Source organism: Acanthopagrus latus, chromosome 3 (assembly GCF_904848185.1).
Source record: "Acanthopagrus latus isolate v.2019 chromosome 3, fAcaLat1.1, whole genome shotgun sequence".
NCBI lineage: Eukaryota > Metazoa > Chordata > Actinopteri > Spariformes > Sparidae > Acanthopagrus > Acanthopagrus latus.
The window spans coordinates 11849077-11872774 of record NC_051041.1 but is presented as its reverse complement, the minus strand read 5'-3'; the positions used below and the strand labels follow the sequence as shown (position 1 = coordinate 11872774).

General features: G+C 43.8%; 1 protein-coding gene across 1 annotated transcript; it reads right to left on the bottom strand.

The window, feature by feature from the left end:
* Positions 1–5259: 5259 nt before the first annotated feature.
* On the bottom strand, positions 5260–23610 carry mylipa (myosin regulatory light chain interacting protein a). Its single transcript, XM_037094073.1, has 7 exons — positions 23353–23610; positions 21254–21444; positions 11779–11964; positions 9925–10122; positions 9491–9655; positions 8156–8579; positions 5260–7057 (listed from the first exon to the last, which is right to left on the bottom strand). Exons 1-7 carry the CDS (start codon positions 23437–23439, stop codon positions 6860–6862), a joined length of 1449 nt encoding a protein of 482 aa, XP_036949968.1. The 5' UTR covers positions 23440–23610; the 3' UTR covers positions 5260–6859.
* Positions 23611–23698: the final 88 nt, after the last annotated feature.

Sequence of the window (23698 nt, the reverse complement as noted above, 5' to 3'; positions counted from 1 at the left end):
CTTGTAAAAACTGTGGTAGAGACATTTATGTAGCCCATTAGATCAGTTATTGTGGCCTATTTTCCCTTTACCACCATCATGCAGAAGTTTTCCAACACTTTGGTTTATGACCAAACACCTGCTCAGCTACTGACAGTACCATTAACCTCGCTTGTACTTTGTGGGAATCGCTAACTAACTAATGATTTTGATGGTATCACCGCACAGCATTTCTGTGATAGCTGGTACACTGCAAGACACTCATCTATGATACATCGCGATGTCTGTGTAACTGAAGAAGAAGAAATACAACCTTGAAAGAGCATAAAGCAGAAATTATGCATTAATTCGATGCATTGTGGTGTCTTTTATGACTTTCATTTAGCTACAAACATCTGGTGAACCAAACTGAACCTTTTGGTGACTCATGGGTCAGTGTTGGTTTAGAGCACCTACATTTTTTAACAAAAATATCTATATTTGTATAGACTCTCTCTACCCATTGAGTACATTTATAGGCCTATAAATAATATCACTCTTTACACAAAGTAAAACGGTGACTAGGATTGCAGCTGCTGTCATTTATTTTCTCTACTGGCCATTTTGGAAATAATCAAAAACACCATAACTGAATACTTGAACCTGATACTCAGAACCATTTTAAATTGTCGTACATGTCTTCTATAGATTTGAGATGAGGCAGCTTGTAATGTTAATATAAAACTTCCTGTACCGCCTGCCAGTCGCAGGTTGTTTACACTCATTTGAAACTTTACAGAGAGCACAGAAGCGTGCACACACATGCACATACACCCTGTATCCAGCTACCAGCTGACGATAACACCCAGAGGTGGGCTCTGTTTGCCTTGAGCTCACTTATCTCGCGCACATTCAGAGGAGCTGCTTTCCCCCAACAGTGTGTCACTGGGCCGAGCAGATGTGAAGCCACATGGCGGTGGGTGGGAGAAGTTGCTGAGGATCTTTGATGTTCTTCTCCTGGCATGAGTTGAAGTGATAAGAACTTAAAAATTCTATTTGTCTTCAATGCGAGCAGCTCAGGTAACGAGGTTGAAGAAGAAACCTTCCCCAACTGGGAACGTGCACCGCTTCGTGTTGTCAGGCTTGCAGTGATGAACTAGAATGTGAAGCCAGGAGCTGACGTCGAGCCAGAGGTGAAGCACTTCCTCTTTGTCGGTAGGCCCTGGCTTCCGCATCGACTGCACTTGAACTGGCATTAAATGTGAAAAATAACAATAACAAGCTCCAGAGCAGTAGGATTAGAAGTCAGTCTGGGCTTACTAGAAAGCATGGCAAGTCTTCCGAGACAGTGTGACATGCAGAGGAATGGAGCACGCTTGTTTACTTGTCAAGCTATTTTTGAACATGCTCTTCTCCCCTTTGTGCCTCATAGCTATAGCATAGGTGCTTAACCTAATTCTCAGTTATGTTTCTAAATATTCCTGCCACTACATAGACTTAAAACATTTAAATAGACCAGAGAAAACTGTTTTAACTTATCTTAAGCTGTTCTTCAATGTTTCTCAACATGTCTAAAAGGATTTCTTCCGCACCTCTTAGCAACTTCACATCTGAGGAGTTCAACATTTTGTGTGGGGTTCCACAGGGATCAGTTATCGACCTACTGCTTTTCAGTCCACACATGCTCTCTCTTGGTTCATACAGTATCACAACACATCGAACTATTCCCTACTGTATTATTATCAAATACTTAAATTATTAATGTAATTTTACAGAAATTACTAGCTATTTTATTGCTGTAAATTCACAGCAGTATACTGTAATTATTTGAATAATAAGTACTATAGATAAAAACCACGGTGATATACTGTGTTTCTTGACAAAACTGTAGTGTGGAAATACAGTGTTTACAACCATATTGCTTGTTTGTGTGTTAGCATTTTATCCTGCTAGCATGCTGTTAGCATGTGTAGCTTGTTGGATCAGTAGAGGGCCTGTTGGCCTATTGTGGGTATGTTACCATGCTAGCCTTTAATCCTGTTACCATGTAAGCCTGTTGTTAACATGTGTACCTTGTTGGACCACATGCAGGCCTTCAGAATGCTGTTTAAATTCAAATCCACAGCAGCTTATTGTAATAATAATTATATCATGCATTTCAAAAGCATAATTTCAGTAATTTTTGTCAGAATTTACAGTGTAAATCTGGTGTTTGTTAACCGTGTAAGACAGCCTCAACCTTGTTAACAGTGTTTTGTTTTTCGAGGTGCAAGCTTGAGATGGCCTGTCACCACGCACAGCACTTCACTTGAGTCGCTTGTGAATTGATATAAATGCAAGTGAAATTTTAAGGCTTGCCGAGCCCCAAATTGAGCTCTCATTACTTGTCAGCTGGCTCTGGCATGTGGAGTAAACACAGGCAAAGTAGCCAAGTCAGTCATCGACGCAGCAGATGTCTCCGTGACATTTGCTCTAAGTGTGCGACTGTGAAGTAATTCAGCACTGATGGCAACAGCGCAGGTCAATAAACACACAGGGAGCTGACAGGGCACACTGTTAGATATGGATCTGTAATGGCAGGATTGGTATTTCACAAATTAAAACATTGACAAAAGGGGAATTATTTAAAGGAAGTGCCTGAGTTGTGACTCCAATCCTCCCCAACTACAAATTAATATTGCATCTAAGACAACTTCCTGTGTCGGTCTAGTCTGTGCTTTACATGAAACTGTTTGCAATCAGTTACACTTACAATTAGCTTACCTTCAGATTCGTTTTTGAGTTGCTCAGAATCCAGCAGTAACATAACAGACAGCTGCTCCTGGTGTTGTCAGACATGCCTGTAAATTCTCCTGATGGAAATGGGTCATAGAGCTCACCCCTGCCAGGTTTTTATTGACTATTGCCTGTGGTTCCATTCACACTATAAAAGGGACATTTGCAAAATAGAGCCAGTAAATCCTGACACAGTTGAAAGAAACATTTTTTTTGGCAGAACATGTGGCAGTACGTCTGAATCTACTGTGAGAAGTAAGGAGATTTACATATATTCCCTTTGTGGAAAATGGTGAAGTTATCCTTTAATTGTTTCAACAAATCATTAACAGGGCTGTAACTGTCCCACTTTGCAGGCGCATTTCACTGAAAACACGATTCCAGCGGAGCATAAATATGCAACAGATTAAGCAAATCTGAAATCCACAGTCTCTGGTTAACCCACAGAGCCCTTTTAGATTCCTCTTCTCTCTGACGCTGGCTCCACGTGTCACCTCCCACTGCAAAATCCATACGATGTTGGAAATTCCTCAACAAGAGATTAATGCAGGTTTGGGATTAGTGTGACAAAAGAAAACGTTTTCAAATTGTCTCATTTTTAAAGAGCTTAACATCGTTGCAGCCTTTTCTATGTTTTTATTTCTTCCACTGCTGTTTTTTTTTATTTTTTTTTTTTTTATAATAGTATTATGAACTCATCCACCTTTTTCCTGACATGACTGGTGGTTTTCCTGTTAGTATGCTTCAACTGCGTGTCACTGGCTGTACATGTATGTGCATGTATGTGATCCATGCCAAGAATGTGGACAGCACACGCTGTACTTTTGTACTTTTCCTGCGACCCTACGGTAGGGGTAAGAAATTATGTAATATTTATTCCCATCTGGCAAAAATTGCTCCTCTATAAGATATTACAAAAAATGTCTTAAAAACTTCACACCGACGTTCCTGTATACAATACGTGTTAACATAATTAAGGCAGAAACTTCCAAACAGTCTTAATATGTGAATAAAACAGGATGCATTCAAAGAATTAAAAGGAAATATTCTTGTTTTAAAAATCATGGTTAACTGCTAATAAATGCATAATGACATAAGTGTAGATCGAAATAAAGAAAAAATCAAAGCTTGGTGAGGGTTTACCTTTGATTTTATAGGTTATATTATAAGTTAGTTTAATTAACAAATAACAGATTTGGTTGTAATATTTTTGTAAACAATTAAAAGAAACTCATAAGGTTTTTTCGAAAGAAGTCATTGTAAATGTCTTAATCTATAATCATGCTTGTGATACCATTATTAAGGTGCGATATGTAAGAATTTTAGTTGGAAACATTAAAAAGTTAAAATTAACAACAGAATTTGAATTAGGTAACAGTGTGAAGTTATGACATCTGTGTGTTGGGTTGTGGAGATATCTCCTAAAGTTAGCATGCTAACCAGCTAGCCCCAGCCATAAACAACAACACTTGCCGAGCTATGCTGCCCCCGATTTGATATTAGAATGACTTTACACCTTTAATAAGAACTCTAGTAAAGACTTACATAGGCCTTTTTACTTTTAAACTAACCCTTTTTACAAGGCTCTTAATTTGAAGAGTTACCAACTTCGGTTGCCCTTGGGTGGTGTCCTTTAACGTTAAATGTCAGTGACGCCTGAAAGCAGACAGATAAGACAAAAGAAAGGAGAGAAGTGTTTTCATCTGGAGGGCAGTGAAAAGACAGCGGTGTTCGGAGGAAAAAGGGATGAAGTCAGACCAATCAAACACTGCCACACTTCACTCTTATTTGCAGACTTTATAATCACAGTCCACCGGAGCTTGTCCTATCTTATCAACTCAGAGAGCCTCTTCGTACCACAGGCTGCGCAACTCTCAAATCCCTTCCCTTGTCTGACAGTGACAAGTGACACGTTGACCTTTCTGTGTACGATATACCTGGGGTGCTGGAGGAGTCACAGCTGGTATTCACCTCACACAGCAGGCCTTAAAAACCTTTTTTGCCCTTTCTCTTCTCACCAGCTCTGTGGAGCTGACTGTTTCAAGAGTTCAGGTTTGTTGAGTAAAAATGGTCTCATGGACGGTGGTATTCAAGGAAACCAAATTTCCTTAAATAAAACTTATCTGCTGGTAAATCTGCTTTGTGGAACAGAGGCCGTGAGGGAGATGACTGGTCAGATGACTGGGAGACACGGTTCCAAAACATGCATGCTTGGTTTGCCCTTTAAAGCCTTCATCATAGGTCACGGCCTCAGCGGACATGATTTCCGAGCAGCTCAACCAACCAAAAAGATTTTTTGATTTTGGATATCTTAAAGATTTTTTTTTTTTAGTTCTAAAAGGAGGTACAATCAAGTATTCCACAATTAAAAGGCAAAGATTCCAGGAAAGAAAGTACCTTTTAAGAAATAACTTTTCTATTAAACATACAGTACAGTCTTGAATAATTCCTCAAGTTAGATTTGTTTTTTCAAAACATGGTGTCAACATATACAACTGTAACAAATGTCCCACAAATCCAGAGTGCTTGTTTTTAAAAAACAACTTTATTAATACTTTCTCTTTTGTTAAAAACAGAATATATAAAAATGATTCCATTCCAAATTATTTTACAGAGCATAGTGGCTTTGCTTCAGAAAACAGAAACAAATCGCTACTTGTACAATGTGAAAAAAATAAAAAGTCGTTCCCCTGCAGTGACTGAGCTTAATCGAGTCAGCAATAAAGAAATAAAGTTTTCCTTTTCTTACCAGAAAAAAAAAAGGTCTGCGGAAAGTTTATCATAAACACTGTGATGCTGCTACATTAAGGCCAAACCTCCTACAGACGTGGAAAACTTCCTTGGTAAAGTGACAACGTAGTTTTTTTTGTTTGTTTTTTTTTTAAAATATAATCTTTGAAATTAAATAAAACTTGAAAAATGAAAAGCTTTTCAAAAAGCAAGCAAGTATTGCACGGACAGATCTCCTAGTACCCTTTAAAAGAAATCAAAGAGAAGTCACTAGTACACCCCAGATATATATAGCAGAGGTTTTCAGAGGAAGCAGCTGCTGCTAGACAAATCAAACCACTTTGGGGTTTTCTTTTTTTTTTTTTTTTTCTTTTTTGTCGTCTGGTAAGAAGAGCGTTTTGTGCTCTTGATTCTTACTTTCTGTTGGCATGGAGATAAAAATGTGAAGCTGCAGCAGTCTAAGAAACTGGGCTTGTTGTTTTGGACGAGTGGCAGTTAATCAACAAGACCCGTTTTCGAGGTGAAGGAGGTTGTGGGAGTGTCGACGAGATACTGCACTTCACGGTCACAGTTCCCGCAGACTAAAAAAAAAAAAAAAAAAAGAACCTGTTTAACCCCAGAGATCACACTAACGGGACCGCGGTGGCCTTAACGCCTGGTGTGTCTCGATAGCACGCAGTGCAATACCTGGAGCAGAGCTGCTTAGCCTCTGAATAACCCCTAATTGGCGTCGGAAATGTAGAACACGAAAACACAAAATGAGAAATCAAAATATAAAACAATGCATTTCACTCTGTTACACCATAAAACTCTGTTCTTAAATCAAAAACAGGTGAGCTTTAAAATGTCAGGAAGCATTAAAAATGAACACACACACAAAAAAAATCCATTATGTACAGCTATTCTATAACATACGTTTGTCATATGGTTCGGGTTCTGTGGGCGGCTAGGAGCCTGATATAGAGCAAAGAAAACAACCAAAACAAAATTCAAAGCATGATTTTAAAAAAAAAACAAAACACAAGAGTTTCTAGTCTGTATCAGGTCAACTGATCCAATAATTTAAAGAATAATAAGAGCCTAATCTAAAAATCACGTTATGGCAGTGGGGGGGATTTGGACAAAATGACGCACAACCGATAGCAACAATACTAAATAACAGACCAAACAAACAGACGGTCCAAATGTGAAATAACACGAAAACGCGCACACACACACAAATGTGAGGGAGTGGGTTGAGTTCATCGATCTTTGATTATGCTCAGGAGTTTTTTTTTTAATGTTTGGTAGGTCGTGGAGTCCAGGCAGGAAAAAAAAAAAAATAAAAAGTCAATCCAGCTGGTACAAAGTGTTCGTAGTGGAGTTTGGTGGCTTTTTTTTTTTAGTGGAGTCGTCTTTATGTGTGGTACAACTTGTGGTCGTACTCTGTGGCGGAGCGGCTGTGCGGGGAGTCCATGTCTCTGTGGATGGGCGCGGGGATGCTGCTGCTGCGGTGCTGGTGGTTGTCGGTCAGCGTCAGGCTCAGCAGGCTGGTACAGGTGGGCAGGTAGACGTGCTGCACGTGCTCCACCTCCGACCGACACACGGGACACAGCTGAGGGGGATAGAAGAGGAGATAATTGAGCACTAGGTTGATTTATTTTTAAATCGTTTTGGGAGCCCCCCACTAAGTTTATTATAAAAAGTCAGCTTATGGGCACATAGCAAAAAAGGTTAAAGACGGGAGTTTACAGACTGCTCGGATGCGATGCAAGGCTGATTTCAGCGTTAAACTTGTGAAACCGAGAGGAGTCGAAGCTAATGAAACCTGCTACGTTAAGAGATAAGGCAACCACAAACAGTGCAGTTACAGGAATGAGCCTACTGAGAGTACTGCTGCCACCTCTACTGTCATCTGAGGTGTTAAATATCTCAGAGTTTAAAAAAGGTCAAGACGAGCTGAATCATGCACCGTTTTAACAGCCTGTGAAAACTGCCTCCGCAGAGCAGAGAAACTTCCCTCATCTTAAGTATTCCACTGAGTCATTCGCAGGTTTATTAAGTGGGTCACGTTTCTTGGTCGAGTTAATGGAAGTGAGACTTGGCTGGCTGCTGTAATCCCTTCATAAGACAAAATCACACTCGCGCACACACATACACACCATCTGCTTCCACAAAGACGGGCAACATTTAGCTGATTAAGTGGTGGAGGGGGGGGACAATCAGGTCAGCGGACTGTAAGCAAAGCTTTGGATGTTGTTTAAAGGACCATAAAAAGGATCAGAAGTTGGAAGTAAAGTGTAATTAAAGAGCTTTCAGTATGGCTGGGAACTTAATGCAGGCTGAGGTGCCTGAAGTCAGGGACCAAAGAGAAAACAAAGCAATTGTTGCCTCATCTCTAATTGCCTCTTATTCTCTTTTATTAAGTACTACTTTTAAGGTTGTGATGAAATCAGCATTTTCAGTGAAGAAAATGCCAACCATGCTAGAGCTGCAAAGACAAAATGTCAAAATTCTTTAATTCCAGCTTTGATTTTCTTTGCTTCTCCATGACAACAAACTGAAAATCTTTGGTTGTGGACAAAACAAAACGTTTTGGGACATCATCAAACAGCTAATCTGTTCACCAAAAAGAAAGTTAAATCAACAACTGAAATAATCGTAAATAAACCAGCTCTTCCGTTTTCTCACAGCCAGTGAACAGTCGTCTCACCTCGAGCTGATTCGCGCAGGTTTGGCAGCACACCATGTGGCCGCAGGGGCAGAACGCGGCGTCTATCTCCTCCTCGCAGCACAGCATGCACAACAGGGCCTCCCGGAGCTTCTGCAGTCGCTCCTGCAGGGCCCGGCTCTGCTGGCAGCTGCCGCAGTCCAGCCCCTCGTCCTGCTGGTCGTCTCGGCTCGGGGAGCGCGAAGGAGAGGAACGCTCGCCACTGCCGGAGCGGGACATCAGGTCGACGACGCCAGAGTTGTAGAGGGCGCGCCGTGCGTGGTCGTACACTTCCTTGGAGGTACGTCGGATGTCGAAGACGTACTTCTTGCCCAGGTTGATGTTTTCATTGAGGAAAAGAGAAGCCAGGTGGCCCTTGAAGTCTCTGCTGTACTGCATCATCACTGCGTTAGTGACTGTGTCACACCTACAGACGAGAACAAGATGAGACAAACGTCAGTAAAATCTACCACTTCCAGAATGAACTGCAGTAACCTCTTCCTCCCCTCACTGTTGTGTTGTCTGTTTATTCAATATTCCCCCTGCACTGCTTATTTAAGCAACGCCTACAGTAACGTTCATCCTGTTCTGATGCCACATTCATCACGCAGAGATAAACACTGAACACTTGTTTCCAAGCAGTCAGGATGAAGACCGGCCTAGAAAAAAAGAACAGTAAATCTGCAGACTGAGGTAAAAACTCATCCCTGAAACAAAAGACGGGGCTGTCTTTTGTACCTTTGAAATATTGTTACTGACTGAGAGCAAATTCACTGCTCAACCATTGTAGAAGGGTCCCTGTTCACTGCAAATTTTAACTCTGAGAAGGAAAAAATGCATCTTTACCAACTCAAGATGTGCAATCTACATTTCCATTGTGTGACTATGCGTGCCACTTTGCAAGTATTTACACGGCAATAAAAGAGTTGAAAAGGGAAATCGGGAGCTCACTAGGTCAATATGTGCACATGGGGGAGAATGCAGAAAGAACTGATTGAACTAAAACATGAGTTCTGCTCTACTTAGCAGAGTTTAATAGTCTACCAGTCTTAGTGAGGGACAGTAGACAATAAACTTTATCAAAACAGACTACAGTGACAAAGACTCCTCTAAAATCAGGTCAGATCTGTGAATGATTACCAGCTGTGACTTAAACATTCAACTCAACTGAGCAGCAGAACTCCAATGAGCTGCAGCCTGCAGTCCACTGCTAATAACTTGAGGTAGTATTGACTCGGAGCGAGCCTATTAAAGGCCTACTCATATTAAAGTTGACTAGCTGGAGCTATATGTGTATGTCTGTGTGTAAGTTAATGATCTGTGTTTTAAAGCTCTCACCTGTAGAAGGCGTGGGTCTCTGTAATAGCCCTGTACAAGCCGCTGGCTGCCCGGTTACTGATGAGCTTAAAGAGAAGCACTGCGCTGTCACTTGTGTCCTTGGTAACCGTCAGGTACACTGTTTTCCCCGACTGGGTGGCGATCTGGATGACTGGGTAGCTTACTCTGAGATGAGAGGGAAAAGAAGGAATGGTTACATGTTAAGTTTTGTTAAAGACAGACTTGTAGTTCCCTTCACTTTGTTTATCAAACAGTGTTCTGGGGACCTCATTTTTACTTATACAGCATGTTTATTCAGTTATGGAAAATAAATATGTATGAGTTTGTATTATTACCTCATCAATATTATAAATATTCTGGATTGGATTTTCTCGTCCAAAATCACATAGTGCCCTTTTAAGAATACACGCAGCTATTTTAGACGTGGAGCATACCTGTTGACTAAGCTGAAGTCCTCCTTGCAAATGGCGATGCCCTCTGGACCGACTCCTATGGCCAACCGCTGGCCGTTTGCGTCGCGGACCCAGTGCCACTCCACCCCGTAATGCTCCAGAGAGGAGACCAGCTGCAGGGCCTGATACTCCACTGAGCCCTGGCTCGAACCCTCCAGAGCCTTGTGTCTGGAGACGATGCTGCACAAGGGACAAGAAACACAACCGCGTGAGTTTATGTAGCAGTAAAAATGACATTTTCTGGCACAAACTTTTTCATATAAATAATCTTCTGTCAAGGAACAGCCACTGTGACAGCTGTATTATTCAAACAGGATAAATGTGACTCTAGAGTGTGTTTTAGCTGTCAGAGCTGAACGCTTGTGGCAGAGAGCGCCGATGTTAAACTGGGTCTTTTCTGACAGCTATAGTCATGAAGAGCAATGATTAGGCAGCAGAACTGAATGCTTCTTCCAAGCAGTGAAACCTGCTGGTTTCTACAGACTGTGGTAGAAAATGCCCAGTGGACAATGTTGTTTCTGTAACAAGGTTGTTCTTTGTGTAGTAATAACAACAACTTTTACTTAGATGTAAGTATTTTTAGTGCATGAATTGTACTCCACTCACATGAAACAGTGATCAACAGTGTGAAGCCTGACCTACTTTTTACTTTTACTTCAGTGAAATGTATTCAACGGTACAATATTCTAGTACGCTCTCAACCCCCATGGCATACGTTTACTGCGCTCATCCACACCAGGGGGATCATTCTATGAAATGTATAGAAAACAACTGTTGGGAAATGCATGCACCTGAATCCACAACAGGGTGGGGGGGTGAGCGGAGGTGCAGCAGAGAACAACCCCTGCTGGCTCCACACAGCGCTTGGACAAGGAATTTAGTGGAGCAGGTTTGGCAGATGGGGTTCGATAATGTATAATTTAAGACTCTGTGAGCAACAGTGCCATGTGCACAACAAATTGCTCCAGTAGGCACGCCAACGGCTGTGAGTACAAAAATGGAGACGCTGCAGTAATTCTTGGATGAATTCCCAACAGTCGCAGGGGGGATGGCCACTGCTGTGGAGTTTGCACGTTGGGATCCATGTTTTCTGGACTCTACAACCTTGCAAGAGAGACTGTGCCACACACACACACGTCTGTACATACAAGATGTACAGTGGAATCTGTTGGTGTCAGCACATGCTATGTGATCTCCAGTGAGCTGATCTGCTTGGCTGGTCAGTCAGCTGTTTAAGAGCCTTGTCTTAAGTCTTTCACCTCAGTTACCCTGGCTGAGAGGACGGACTATCTCATGTCAACATGGTGCAGCACTTTTGGTATTTTTTTTAATGAAAGATACAAATTTGATTTATTAAAAAAATACATTTTTTTCATTCCCTTGAACACCGGCTGCAGCATTAAAACCAACTTTGGTTCGCTGCCATGAATGTCACTTGTTTTTGTTTTCATCATAGGTGGACTCCTGCCTCCCTCAGAGAGCTTTACGAGAGCTGACACAAAAAGTCAAAGTTTGATGATTGACTAGATTGGCTTGTTTACTTCTGGCTACATAGCCCATTGTAATGCTGTTCAACTTCCAGGTTGCCTCGTGTAAACCACACCAACATCATTAGCGGTGTTTTGGGTCAGGGTGTGGTTTGTGTTACAGTTACACGTGGAGAGAACAAAAAAAAAACATTCTGGGACAGGGCCCATTAAATAACGCTCCGACACGCTCCGTTAGAGCTCCCGTCTCTCCTCGGATTGGCCAGCTCACGCATTCAACAACGACAGAGCAGCTGCGCAAAATCAAAAAAAAAAATTTCTGTTGCCTTTCCTTCAAACGTCATCTTACCTGTCAATAGTGGCGGTGCTGGGCTCCTCTCCACACAGCTCCGAGTACCAGTACTGGGCTGTGTTTTGGTTGTAGTCCCCAAACTCTGCCTGTGCCAGCAGTGCGCTAAGCTCCTCTGCTTGTTCTGAGCCCATGCGGAGGTGGCCATTATGAAGGTCCTCCTTCACGTGCATGAAGAAAACGTGTCTGGTGGACAGGAAGAGAAGAGAACATTGTGTATTCAGACTTCACATCAGACCAGAGACAAATATCACTTTCATCCAAAGAGAGGGGGGAAATTATCATTGGTGCCCTTTGTCATTGTTCAACTGTTACTCATTACATGAGTTATCACTGAGGAGTCGCGACGTCTGGAGCACAAACAGCCTCGAGCAGGTGGTCATTACAAGGCTGGAGTTTCACCACAGATGACAGGTGTGTGTGTGTGTGTGTGTTTGTGTGGAAGGAAAAAGCAACAGCAACATTTGTTCAGTAGTCACTTTCTCTTTTTCAATCTCTTCCTCAAATAAACTTCCGAAAGTGTGAATTCACTAGAGGGTCCAAAAGTGGAAGTTGAGACAGGGAAAGTAGTTTCAGGTTCGAATATTAGTTTTTCTCCAGAGGAAGCACTTGGACAGAGCGCAGCTGTGTTTTGTTGCATCTGCTGGGGCAAATGCATGACCGCCAGTGTGTGTTGTTCAGCGATAAGTTTCAATGTTGAACACAATAATGAGCCTTAAAATGAGCTGGCTCCCTGTCAAAAAATACAAAAAAAAAAAAATGTGGTGCGATAACTCCACACCAACAGAAGAATTCTTGTTAAAAAATGAGGTGGGTCTAAAGTGGCCGTTAAAATGTTTGATGGTCTGAAGATTAACGGTGGTCAGAAAACAACGCTGTTATTGTTTCGTCTGAGCGATTAAATGAGAACACAGAGTTCTGGCGTGGCCAAGTAAAACAGCTAAAATTCTGTTTAAAAAAAAAAAAAAAAAGAGCTGTGGCTGGTGCTTTCCATTGTTTTGACCAGAAGATGTGAAGCATTCTTTCCTTCTGGCTGCGGGAGACAAGACGTCAGGAGGAGAAAACACCCCGACCGACTCGGTGCTTACAGCATGAACAGCGCTGAACTGTAGTAACCCGAGCAGATCCTCCTTGAGATGACCTCTGGCACAGTGACTTTAAGAAGATTTAAACACGCACGGACCTGCATGCAGTCACCTGCTTCTGTCTGACAGGTCGGACCGCTTTCCACTGGGTGATGTTGTTGACTTGTTGGGATCCTGTCATTTCCCTACCCACATCAACAACATTTTAAAAATCGCGTTTTCCATCTTCTCACCGATGACGCACATACGTCTATGTGTCCGGCGAACTAATGTAACCCCTGGTATCGCGCACCTTTTGCTCTATAGACTGGGAAAAAAAAAGACTGCACATTCTGGCCTACTGTATCCTGATGTGACTGAAACCAGAATGTGCCTGAAACTGCTTGTGATTTCCTCTTAAATTAAAAAAAAAAAAAAAGTCTCCCTTAGGGCTACAGTTCTCTTTGGAGCATGATGCAAAGGGAAACGTCTTTCATTTGTGCAAATCGGGTCAACTGTGACCCGAGGATACTTGCGAGGGTTTAGAGGGACACTTTGATTGGAGGAGGGGGACATGGCAACTCATTATCACCCCCTTATTACATTTACATGAACCAATTGTTGTGTTGTTTATGTGGAATGGGCGTCTTGCCGAGATGTCTTGTGGGAACTACAAAGGACGTGAGCGAGCTGGAGGTGACGCTTCCCCCTCTCATCTTATGGGACTGAAGTTCCCAGACGCCCGAGGGAGTGGCGCATGGTGACTGGTGGCACAATGTGCACACGTGTGTATTGTTGCCGCTCCTGAACGCAACAACACAGACACACCTCGTCCAGCGCACGGTGCTTCAGAGGAGTATCAACGGTGGCCAAGAAGCAGCTGTGAGGCGCACAAACAAAGTCGGCCTACACCGCTCCTGATAAAGCCAGACCATAACAACGAAGCCCCATCGCTGACTAGCCTCAGGGATAACAAACAGTGCTTTGATATGGTGTTAAACATCCCATTCCCACCAACACACACACACACACACACAGTGTGCCCTATTGTGTCAGGCCCAGCAGGCGTCATGTGATGGAGCTCTGCTAGTCAGCTACCTGCCTGACGCAAACAATAGGACTGACTTGATTCTGCAGGGTGCCGATGAAGGGTTACTGCAGGGCAAGCTGCGGAGGTTACTCTAGTTCAGGTGGAGACTGGCACGAGGTTAATGTCGGTCACTGTGCCAGTGAGCAAGGCATTTGTCATCTTAACACATCTGTTACCGCCACACATGTCCTGGCCTGTTGGTCGATAACTCTCGTCCTGTTTCGTCAGTCTGAGTTTAACCTCATCGTTGTGCCATTTGACCGACCATCAACAACAACAACAACAACGCGCACCATGGCTAGCAACTTCAGGCTGCTGAGCAAGACGTTTGACGTCCTGCATTTCTGCTGCTCAGGGTGCCTCAATGTGTAAACAGGTGTGCGTGCTCGGCTGAGCTCGGGCCAAAAATTCCAAATTATCGTTGGGAAGTAAGAAAACAAATCGGGAGCCAAAAGGAAAAAAAAAAAAAATAGAGGACTGCAGTTCACTGAGAGCTGTTACTGCCTGTCTTCCCCGAGGCTGCATGAGAGGCATCCGATACGAGCTCTGCCAAACATCACAACAACACGACCCAAAAAAATATCGTCAGGAGGGCCCCTGTGAAGCTGCACCGCTACTGTATCTGTCCTGAGCACCAGCTCTGCACAGTCATGACTAATGTTATGATAACAAGAACAGGAGTTTTCTATAGATTAGGGACAGACAGTGAAACTGAAAAACATTTTCTGTCAAAGTGTATGGTAAACAGTCATGGAATGTAGTCAAGTACAATTCACTACACTAAGTACTGTAATTGGGTTCTGGCTTTTCACTTGAATACTTTCCATTTTCTGCTCCTTTATACCTCCAGTCTATTATAATTTTGGAGGCAAATATTATACTTTTAACTCCACTACATTTATTTGATAACTCTGCAGATTTAAAAGATTTTTTTTTTATATGCAATCGAACAAAAACAAACACACAAAAAGACCCACCACATAATTCATGCAGCCATTCCGATTAACCTCAACACAGCCTGGCAATTTCAAACCATTGGTTTTCCAGGCCATTGTTATGAAATAAAAACTTATTCTTATCTTGGTTTCCTTGGGCAGCTTCTCAAGACAGCTGTCCCGGGATCAGTCTGCTGAGGTCGTGTTGTGCTGCCTCAGCACATGTCAAGGACCATCCTCCGCTGAGGGGCACGGGGGAAGAGCTGACAGCCCATATATCCATGAGACTTGAGGCTGATGTGACGTGACTGAATATGCGGGGATGCACTTCATTTTATTCTTTTGCAAATCCGTCAAGTTTACCGAGGCCTGTTGCCTCAGATGCAAGGCAAGAGACAACAGTAGGGATAAATGGCAGCTATGCTCAACCGAACGGGCATCTGAGCAGACGAATCATTATGATTCGGCTAGACGGGATCCACCAGAGTCTGTCTCTTGCTTGGGCCTATCCTCTGCCCGTTTGATTCACCGTGCCGAGGACCAGCGCATGTTACTATTCAGACACGTTTGCACCACGCGTCATCACAGACTCACCCGTTAAGAACAAGGCAATCCTGTGCTTGTTCTTCAGATGCAGGCTGAATGGCAGGAAGTCGGCGCTGAGACCAAAGTCTCCTGGCCTACATCTGCCATAGTACACTGTATACACCCTCATCATTGTTTCTCCTGCATAGAGATAACCCATAAAACAGTCTTACGCATTTACAGTCATAATACCCCTGAGAATGTTGACAGCATGGGGAAGAAGTAAATGCACTTCAAAGCAGTAGTTGTGGGGGAACAGCAAATGAAGAGTGTTTTGGTCTGTTGGTTGGACAACAGGAAGAAGACTTAATTTCCCACAAATTTCTGACACTTTATAATCTCAACAATCAATCGATTAATCGTGGAAGATCAAGTATATCAATCTGTAATGAAAACAATCTTTAGTCGCGGCCCTAGCTGTGGAGGGAAGCAGTCATGTGGGTCGCTGCAAGAATGTGTGAATACTTGATTGCCTGGCTGGAATAATTCAATTAAAGCAGGCTTCAAAATTCTGAAAAAAAGAATATCTGAAAATAGGTCACTGGCTACAGAGCGGAGCTAAAGTAGATGGGCGTGAAATAATTCAGCTTATTCCTTCTGCCCCATCTCTGAACCGTTGAAATTCACAACACTGAAATACCCACAAAATACAGTGTTTGAGCATTTAAGCAACTTTTTGGAACACTTGACAGTTTTCGTGACAGGACACCGTTTTTTTTAGCAGCAGAAGACTCAAACACAGTCAACTAAACTGTACTCTAACCATCTATAAAACCCTTGTTTCGTTTTCTGCTTTATTCCTCCGGTGTGCAGATTGTCAGCGCTGCACAGGAAGAACAAAACGTCCCCACCAAACTGAAACCTAACACCTCTGCCTAGAGACTGCGCCTCACCCAGCCAATCACCACTAGAGCCTCAGACCTCATCGGTCGGGCTCTCAACAATGCGGTTTGTGAGCTAGTCAAATAACACACTGCCAGGAGCCGTTTCTCTGAGAGGTTACTATCAGTCAATGAACTGTGGTAAACTCTGGACATCTTCTCCGCGAGTGTGGGCCGCATCGGAAAGTCAGACACACAAACGCTTATTGTGGTTCTAATCTTGTACTTTATCGGAGGGCTGCTGAATGATCATTCCGGCATTTAAATATAACACATAAGCTCTTTGCTCAGAGCACAGTCGGACTGAGAGCTATCCAGCGATAAAACAAAGAAGCTGTTTGTATGCTAAATGCCTCGGGGGTTGCGGGCCGGTGCTCTGTACTGGATGGTAAAACGGTGATTAAAGCCCAGCATCATTCCTAAAGTTCAGGCGCCAAACAAATACAAACTATTCTGCTGTTCTTGGACGGGGGGCTAATGTCATGACTTCAGACAAGACAGATCAGGGAGAAGTTACTCGAGTGCACAACTAACAGATGTGAAAGAAATTTACGGGGGAAAGAAAAAAGCGTCTAATCTCAGACGGCGGGGCTTGCTGATGAAAACTTGGTCGGCTTATTTGAACATTTTTCAGAGACCCTAGGGTGTCTTGTGTGATCCTGGGCTTGATTGTCTCCGTAGCCTCGGTGCCACAGAGAGCCAGAAATGATAACTGGTGTGTGACCTGAATAAATTGCCTCAAAATTGTTTTTGGGAGAATATTTAGCTGAAGAGGCACGGAGATAATGCTCTTGTCTTCACAGGTGGACACGTAGAATATCTTATGTAAAAATGAAGCTGAGTTAAGGGGAGTTTACCGTTTTGTCGTTTTGGTACACCCATGCAAATTTATACAGGGTTGGATGCTGTCTGGCAATGCATCGGGGGTAAAGGCAAGGAAACACCCAGCATGGATCGATAGTCTGTCGCATGCACTCAGGCAGGCACGCCACACATTCACTTCTACAGATATAGTCCCCAGCCCCCCGACCAGCGGGGCTCTGCACTGCCTGGGATTACATAAGGAGGACGGATCTCTGTTCAGTGAGATCTATGACGTCAACAGAGCAAAGTTCTTCAAGTGGGATAGAAATCTTTTATGTTTGATCTGGATTCTCTCTTTTAGCTCATCTCACGCCTCGCCTCTTAGTGCTGGCTGTGCTTGAACACATACTTGAAGTTACCGGACCATCCTTCTTTAATAATCTGAGACAATTTTCCTCCCTCCTTGTAAATCATCTGGCTTCCGGATGGGGTTTAAGTTAAAAGATAAACTCAGTGCCACAGGGGGGTAAAACAGGTTAACAATAAGGACCCTCTGATAAAGCCTCCAATAGCTGTGTGTATCCAGCATTTGCCTGATCAGAATGTTAAACACTAGGGGGGCTAATGAAGGGGAAACAATCACAAATTTAAACTAGAAAAAGCCCCCCAGCAAGTTGTGCTTAATGATGCAGTTAACCGGGGCTGTTGTTGGGGCCCTTGGGTCAGTCTCCTTTAACCAATAAAAACTTCCCATGGGCAGTGCAGTTATACCACGCGAGCTGAAACACAGATGAATGCAACTCACATGTTTAAAAGAACGTTATTTTGGGAAACTGAATTTGGGACCTGCTGACAAGAAATAAAAAAATAAATTAGGCCAGCAAACTAAACCATCTTTTCAGTGCATCTCCGACCACAGGAAGCCTTGACTGACCCTTCTGTGGCGCCTCGAGCTGCCCAAAAATAGCAGCCGGAGGTCACGTTGTGCATTTGCAAGCTGGGAAATGCTAGATTTATAAAGTAAGCCTGAGAGCGACGGGTGAAGGGAAGCTCTCGGAGCAATGAGATTAAAGAAAAAAAGGGTTTTGGAAGAAAAGAGGACATGGCTGCCAGAGAATCAGGCTGAACTTAAGCCTTAAAATTGAAATAGAAATGGCCTGCGCGCTGGCTGGGTGCATTACAAAAACCCCATCCAAAAAATTTTATATGGCTAACGTATCAGTGATTATAGGAAATGTGACTAGAGGAACTGTATTATGAGCAGCCTGTAGCCACTTTTTGCTTATAAAAAATGTATATATGCATGTGTATAAATGAGCCTGGATTGTGCATTTCGAGGCACATAATTAACAAAGTGCCCAAATAATCAGCTGCATTTGAGCCTGAACTCTGGAATGACCTACAAGGCTTTACGTGGCAGCACACAGCCGCTTATATAAGCAGCTCTGTGCACGCTCCGTCCAATGCAGGTTACATAATAAGGCCTATAAGATGGGGGGGAAAAAAAAGGGAGGCCCACCCCATCAGCTCGCCGTCATTGTAACACACAGGCCCCTTTTGCTTTATCCAAACGCTGCAGAGAACAGCCTCTCCCGCTCACAATCGCTTGCTACTGAAACACGCTGTGTGGTTACGAAGCCTTGGTGTTGAGATGCATGAAGGTTTCAGTAACTTCTGAACCCGACTGTAAACACAATGCACATGCAGTGTGGCAATACATGACACTTCAGTGGTTTGCCTGCAGGCAGAGCGAGTCGTGCAGATCCTTTGGTAGGAAGTAGGTCAAAGGTTACAGCACAATAAATTAGTATAAATAGGACTCTGCCTGGTCCCGAAAGCGCCAATTACCACAGTTAATGAACAAATCAAGTTTGAACAAATCTCCTTGTTTAAAATAGAAGCACGTGTAACAAGAACTAAGTAAGCAAACACAAAAAAATACTTCTAAAATCTAGATGCACCAGTGAAACGGGAAGCTGCAATAGACATACGTAGCCAGGGAGTATAATATATTAATCCCAGACATTTATTGATAATAAACTAATTGGTTGGAATATATTTGAGGTAATAGTCCATATTTTGATTCCACCTTCTTAAAAAATAATATTTGGGGGTTTCTTTAAGCCTCTCTATGGTATGGAGGACTCCCTCTTGATCTCTGGAAAACACTGATCAACATTTTTCCAACATTATCTGAACAAGCAGCTAATCAAGGAAATTCCCAACAGATTAACTGACAATGAAAACAATTGTTAGTTATAACCCTAATGTGGCATTGCTGTGAATTGCTGCCACAAGTTAATAGCCCTAATAAATGAACTAGAGCAGTTTCACATAGTTGTGTGTTGATATCCAAAATGCCACAGCTGTTTACTGTCAACATCTTGCCCTCGTCTTCAAAACCGATGCCAGGGTTTGCTCCCCCGCCACGCAAGTGATATCGCACCCGAGCAGATGGATGGCACCAAGGCCGAGCACAAAAATCAAACACCTAACTCGACGCTGTGTTGGAGTGTGCCATGTGTGAGTTTTTATTAACGGCGACCCGTCATACCCTTTCCTGCCATCTCACATCTTTATCTCACCTTTTTTTCTCCCCCCTCGCAACCCCCGTGACCCCAGCCCGACGCCAGCCATCTGTTGATAACCCCTGCTAATCTGGTGGAGGTCAGAGCGCAGGCAGCCAAGTGTCCTCCACAGCCCTCCTCCCTGCTGCCTTTCACTTTCTTCATCAGAAAGCTTTGCCAAATATGGGCCAGGGTAAGGGGGGGGGGGGGGTGAAGAGAGAGGAAGTGTGAGCAGCGACTGTTCATACGTGATAGCGATAAAAGGTTTGGCAAGAGAGCAAAGTCAGTCTTTAGATTTGATAGAGCACGGTCAAGGGAGGGAGTGAGAAAAGAAACAGCTGAAAGGTGGGGTTTGTGTGGGGGAACTGGAGCGCTGACTGGAATGCCAGACTAAACTCCGGCCAAAACAGATACATGTCAGTTTAATGAACGAGCTCTAGTGGCGTGCTGCGCATGTGTGTGAGCGAGAGGGCGAGAGCAGCGTGGCGGAGCTTAAAAAGACACCAAACAAATCCCCCCCACCCCACCTCCAGCCGGCCCTACCTCCGCCATCCGTCGCTCAAACCCGCCGATATCAAACCCTGGTGGCGGCAGCGCCCGGGGTGAACGCAACATCCTGACAGTATCACACTAGACGCCGTGTAAAACAAGCTTTTTGGACAGGTTTCGAGGGCTGCAAATGCGCTTGCTATTTTTAAACTTCAAACGAGTCGGGGGGCTGGGGAATACTGAGTCAGGATCTAGACTTGTCAGGGCTTGTTACTTTTGCTCTGACTCAGGTTTTTTGTTCCAATCTGGCAGATAGGAAAGATAGGGCTGGGAGACGTGACTCCAATATGCTACTCGCTGGAATAAAAGCAAAAACATCACATTTCAGGCACACGTGAATGAGAAAACCTCGCAAAGCGCTCGTGAAAATGCTTTCAAAAACTTGTGAATACCAGCTGCATCAGTGACTCATGATGACTTTTCCCTGCGAGAACAAAAACCACGAGGAAAAACACCATGCGCTGGCCTGTCGCACAGTTTCCAAACAGCATCTGCAGAAATGCCAAATGGATGGGGCTGTGCCTTTGTTCGGACATAAATGGCCGTAAACAATTGAAACAAAAAAAGGCACAACAAAAGTTATTCTGGAGTTGAATGGGGGCAGTGACAGAGGTCCCAGAGGGCAGGCGCTGAGCAACGCACAGCCCCAGAGCTGCTGGATCGCATTTCCTGCCGGGTGCTCAGCCAGTATGACCTATAATAACCCCTGATGCACCCAAGACAGAGGTTACTACAGGGCGTTTCACTGTATTCGAAGCAAATCTATAAGATTATGATCGGGGAGCCCATGAACAGTGTTCTGCTTTCCCGGAATGCGATCTTCGTTGCATGTCATGAAGCAATAAAAGCTATTTTACTGACGGATTAAATTTATGTGACTTCTTCAGAGCTGATTTGCAGACGTGTCATAGACAACGTGGTTAGTTACATTGATATCCCCTGATAACAAATGTGATAAGTTTCGTTGCACGCCATGTGAAATGTTGGCACAACATAATACCTCGTCTGCTCCTGAAGAATCAGATGGGGCTCGACAAAGAACTTGACGCGCAGCCTCAGTCGACAGGGCGCCACATTGTCCATCTGCTGGCAGATGCGGTTTCTCAGATTCAGCCACAGGTTCTCTCCTTTGCTGCCTGTGAACTGCAGCCCAAAGTAGTCCACTTCAATTATGCCCAACTTTCTGCAAACCTGGAGAGAGATGAAAGAAACTTAGTCACAAAAGCGGACAGGGGGAAGGGATCAGCAGTGTGGGCACAATTGTGAGGAAATGGCAAATCAAGACAGGGGGAAGCTTTACGGGATATACTTTTTATTTACAGCGGGAGATTACATTGTGAAAAGGGGCAGCTGACGTATTGAGTTTTGTCAGGGCTCCACGGTGTGACCGAAGAGAGATTATCATTAGATGTACTGGTGCACCCAAATTTAGCAGGTGGATTTAAGAAATGCATTATACATACACACTATTTATATTAAGGGTAACTGCCATTTTTGTGCTTTGATTAAGCTAGAGAATAACATCACTCAGCACCTTTAATCATGTATACAATGATTTAAATTGCTATGGGGTGCTCCTAAATGTTATGCTGATGCACCTAAATGAAAATTTGAACCAGCGCAAAAAAAGGGTGAGCCTGGAGCCTGGAGCCCTGGGTTGGGTTGTTGGTTGGCTTTAAAGTGCTGAAATAAGACAATCCATCTTGGCTTTAGGCTCCAAGGGGCTAAAGATATGTACATATTGTCAGTGGCTGCAAAAAATATGTAGACTTAAGAAAACATATGAGGTTCTCTGCAGTATTCCCCTTTCCAATCATTTATGTATTGTACTGTAGGGTGCCCCCAAATGATGTGCTTGGGCACCTGAAGGAAAAAGTTATGTGCACCAGTGCAACTGGTGTAAATGTCCAGTGTGGAGTTTAGGGTTGTGACAGAAGGCTAAAACGGTCCTTAATAAGACGACCCATCTTGACTTTTGGCTCCCAAAGAATGAAAAGAATTCCTCAACAGCACTCAATAAGGTTCCACAAGAGTTGCACAGAGGCCAATAAAATGTCTCTGCAAAGTGCTTTTTATCACTCTGCTCATTAGGGGGGTTCTGCTAGTCCCTCTCTCACAGATAAAAAGCCATCAATATTCTACAGCTCAGGATAGGGTGGAAGTGAACTTGGAGGCTCTCCCGGGGTGAAAAAAAAAGAAAGAAAGAGAGAGGGGGAAAAGAAAAGGGGGGCTCATCGAACCCCACAATCCCACGCCCCCTGATCGTCGGCGGGCCATGAGGTTATTACACAACTTGCTGCTGGGTGTCTGCAGGACGCCCGGAAGCTCCAGATAGAAAACTCATTCATCGCAGCAGCAGCAAGTTGGGGAGGCTATGCCGTGCATGTGAAAAAAAACCTAATATTTTATTAGAGTGGGAGAAAAAACAACTTGATGAGAGGAAAAGTTACCATGCTGCCCCCGATCGCGTCCACTTTGGAGGGAGGTGCGCTCGGAGAGTGAAGTTTCGGATTGACTCGAGGAGGTGGACGCGAAGGCAACACGAGAATGAACTCTAGTAACCCCCCACCGCCACAAAGCCATCTGCCTCTGACTAAGCCATGCAGGTGAGATCGCAGGCAGTTTCGCACAATGGCAGCAAAACTTTCCCCACATGTGAATCGAGCCTAACGTTTCTTCCCTCGCCCGTGAATCGACCTTTTTTGAGATTTCATTGTGACAAACAGATGTGTCTGTTTTTTTTGTTCTTTCCTTGTCACGTTTCACGCAGCGGAACATTGTGTTTCCGTCCTCCGCTGAACGTGAACACTGAGACAAATGTAGCGACAGTTGTGCGTCTGTTGAGATCATGTCAGTAGAGATCATCTGTGAAAAACAGGCATTTATCAACCGATTCACCTGAATATTTGCGTTACACACACACACACACACACACACACACAAGCGATGAGTCGTTGCAAGTTTAGGGAAATGGGACAATTTAAAGTTTCTGCACGGCAGCCAAGGCACTGCTCCCCTGACAGACTATGTCTTTGCGTTGTTAAACAACAACAGGAATCACACAAAAACAACCTGATCGTATATCCCACCACAGCCTACCTTATTCAGACAGTCTTCACCGTTCGCCTTCGCGTCAACTTCCACTTCCATCACCACCGAATCCGGACGAGTAACGTGGCAGAGCATTTTGGCTGTGTCTTCTTCTAAAATCTTTGGTGTGCCACTCTTCCAAACAAACAAAGAAAACAACAATAATAATAAAAAAAAGATTCTCGCGCTCCCTCTTGGAAAAGAAAACCAAACCCCCTACATCAAGCCTTCGTCACTTTCTCATACCCTTCCACTCCGTGTGGCTGATCTGAGAGCCACCAGCTGTAGGCTATATCAATGAAATGCCATGCACGGCGCCGCCTACTCGCAGCCGCCCAATGACGGCGGGTTTCAC

Excerpts from the sequence above, each read along its gene's own strand:
- mylipa (XM_037094073.1), bottom strand. The coding sequence starts at position 23,439 with ATGCTCTGCCACGTTACTCGTCCGGATTCGGTGGTGATGGAAGTGGAA. Across the intron at positions 9,656-9,924 it reads GACTTCAGCTTAGTCAACAG|AGTAAGCTACCCAGTCATCC; the intron begins GTATGCTCCACG and ends CTCTCATCTCAG. Across the intron at positions 8,580-9,490 it reads GAGACCCACGCCTTCTACAG|GTGTGACACAGTCACTAACG; the intron begins GTGAGAGCTTTA and ends TCTCGTCTGTAG.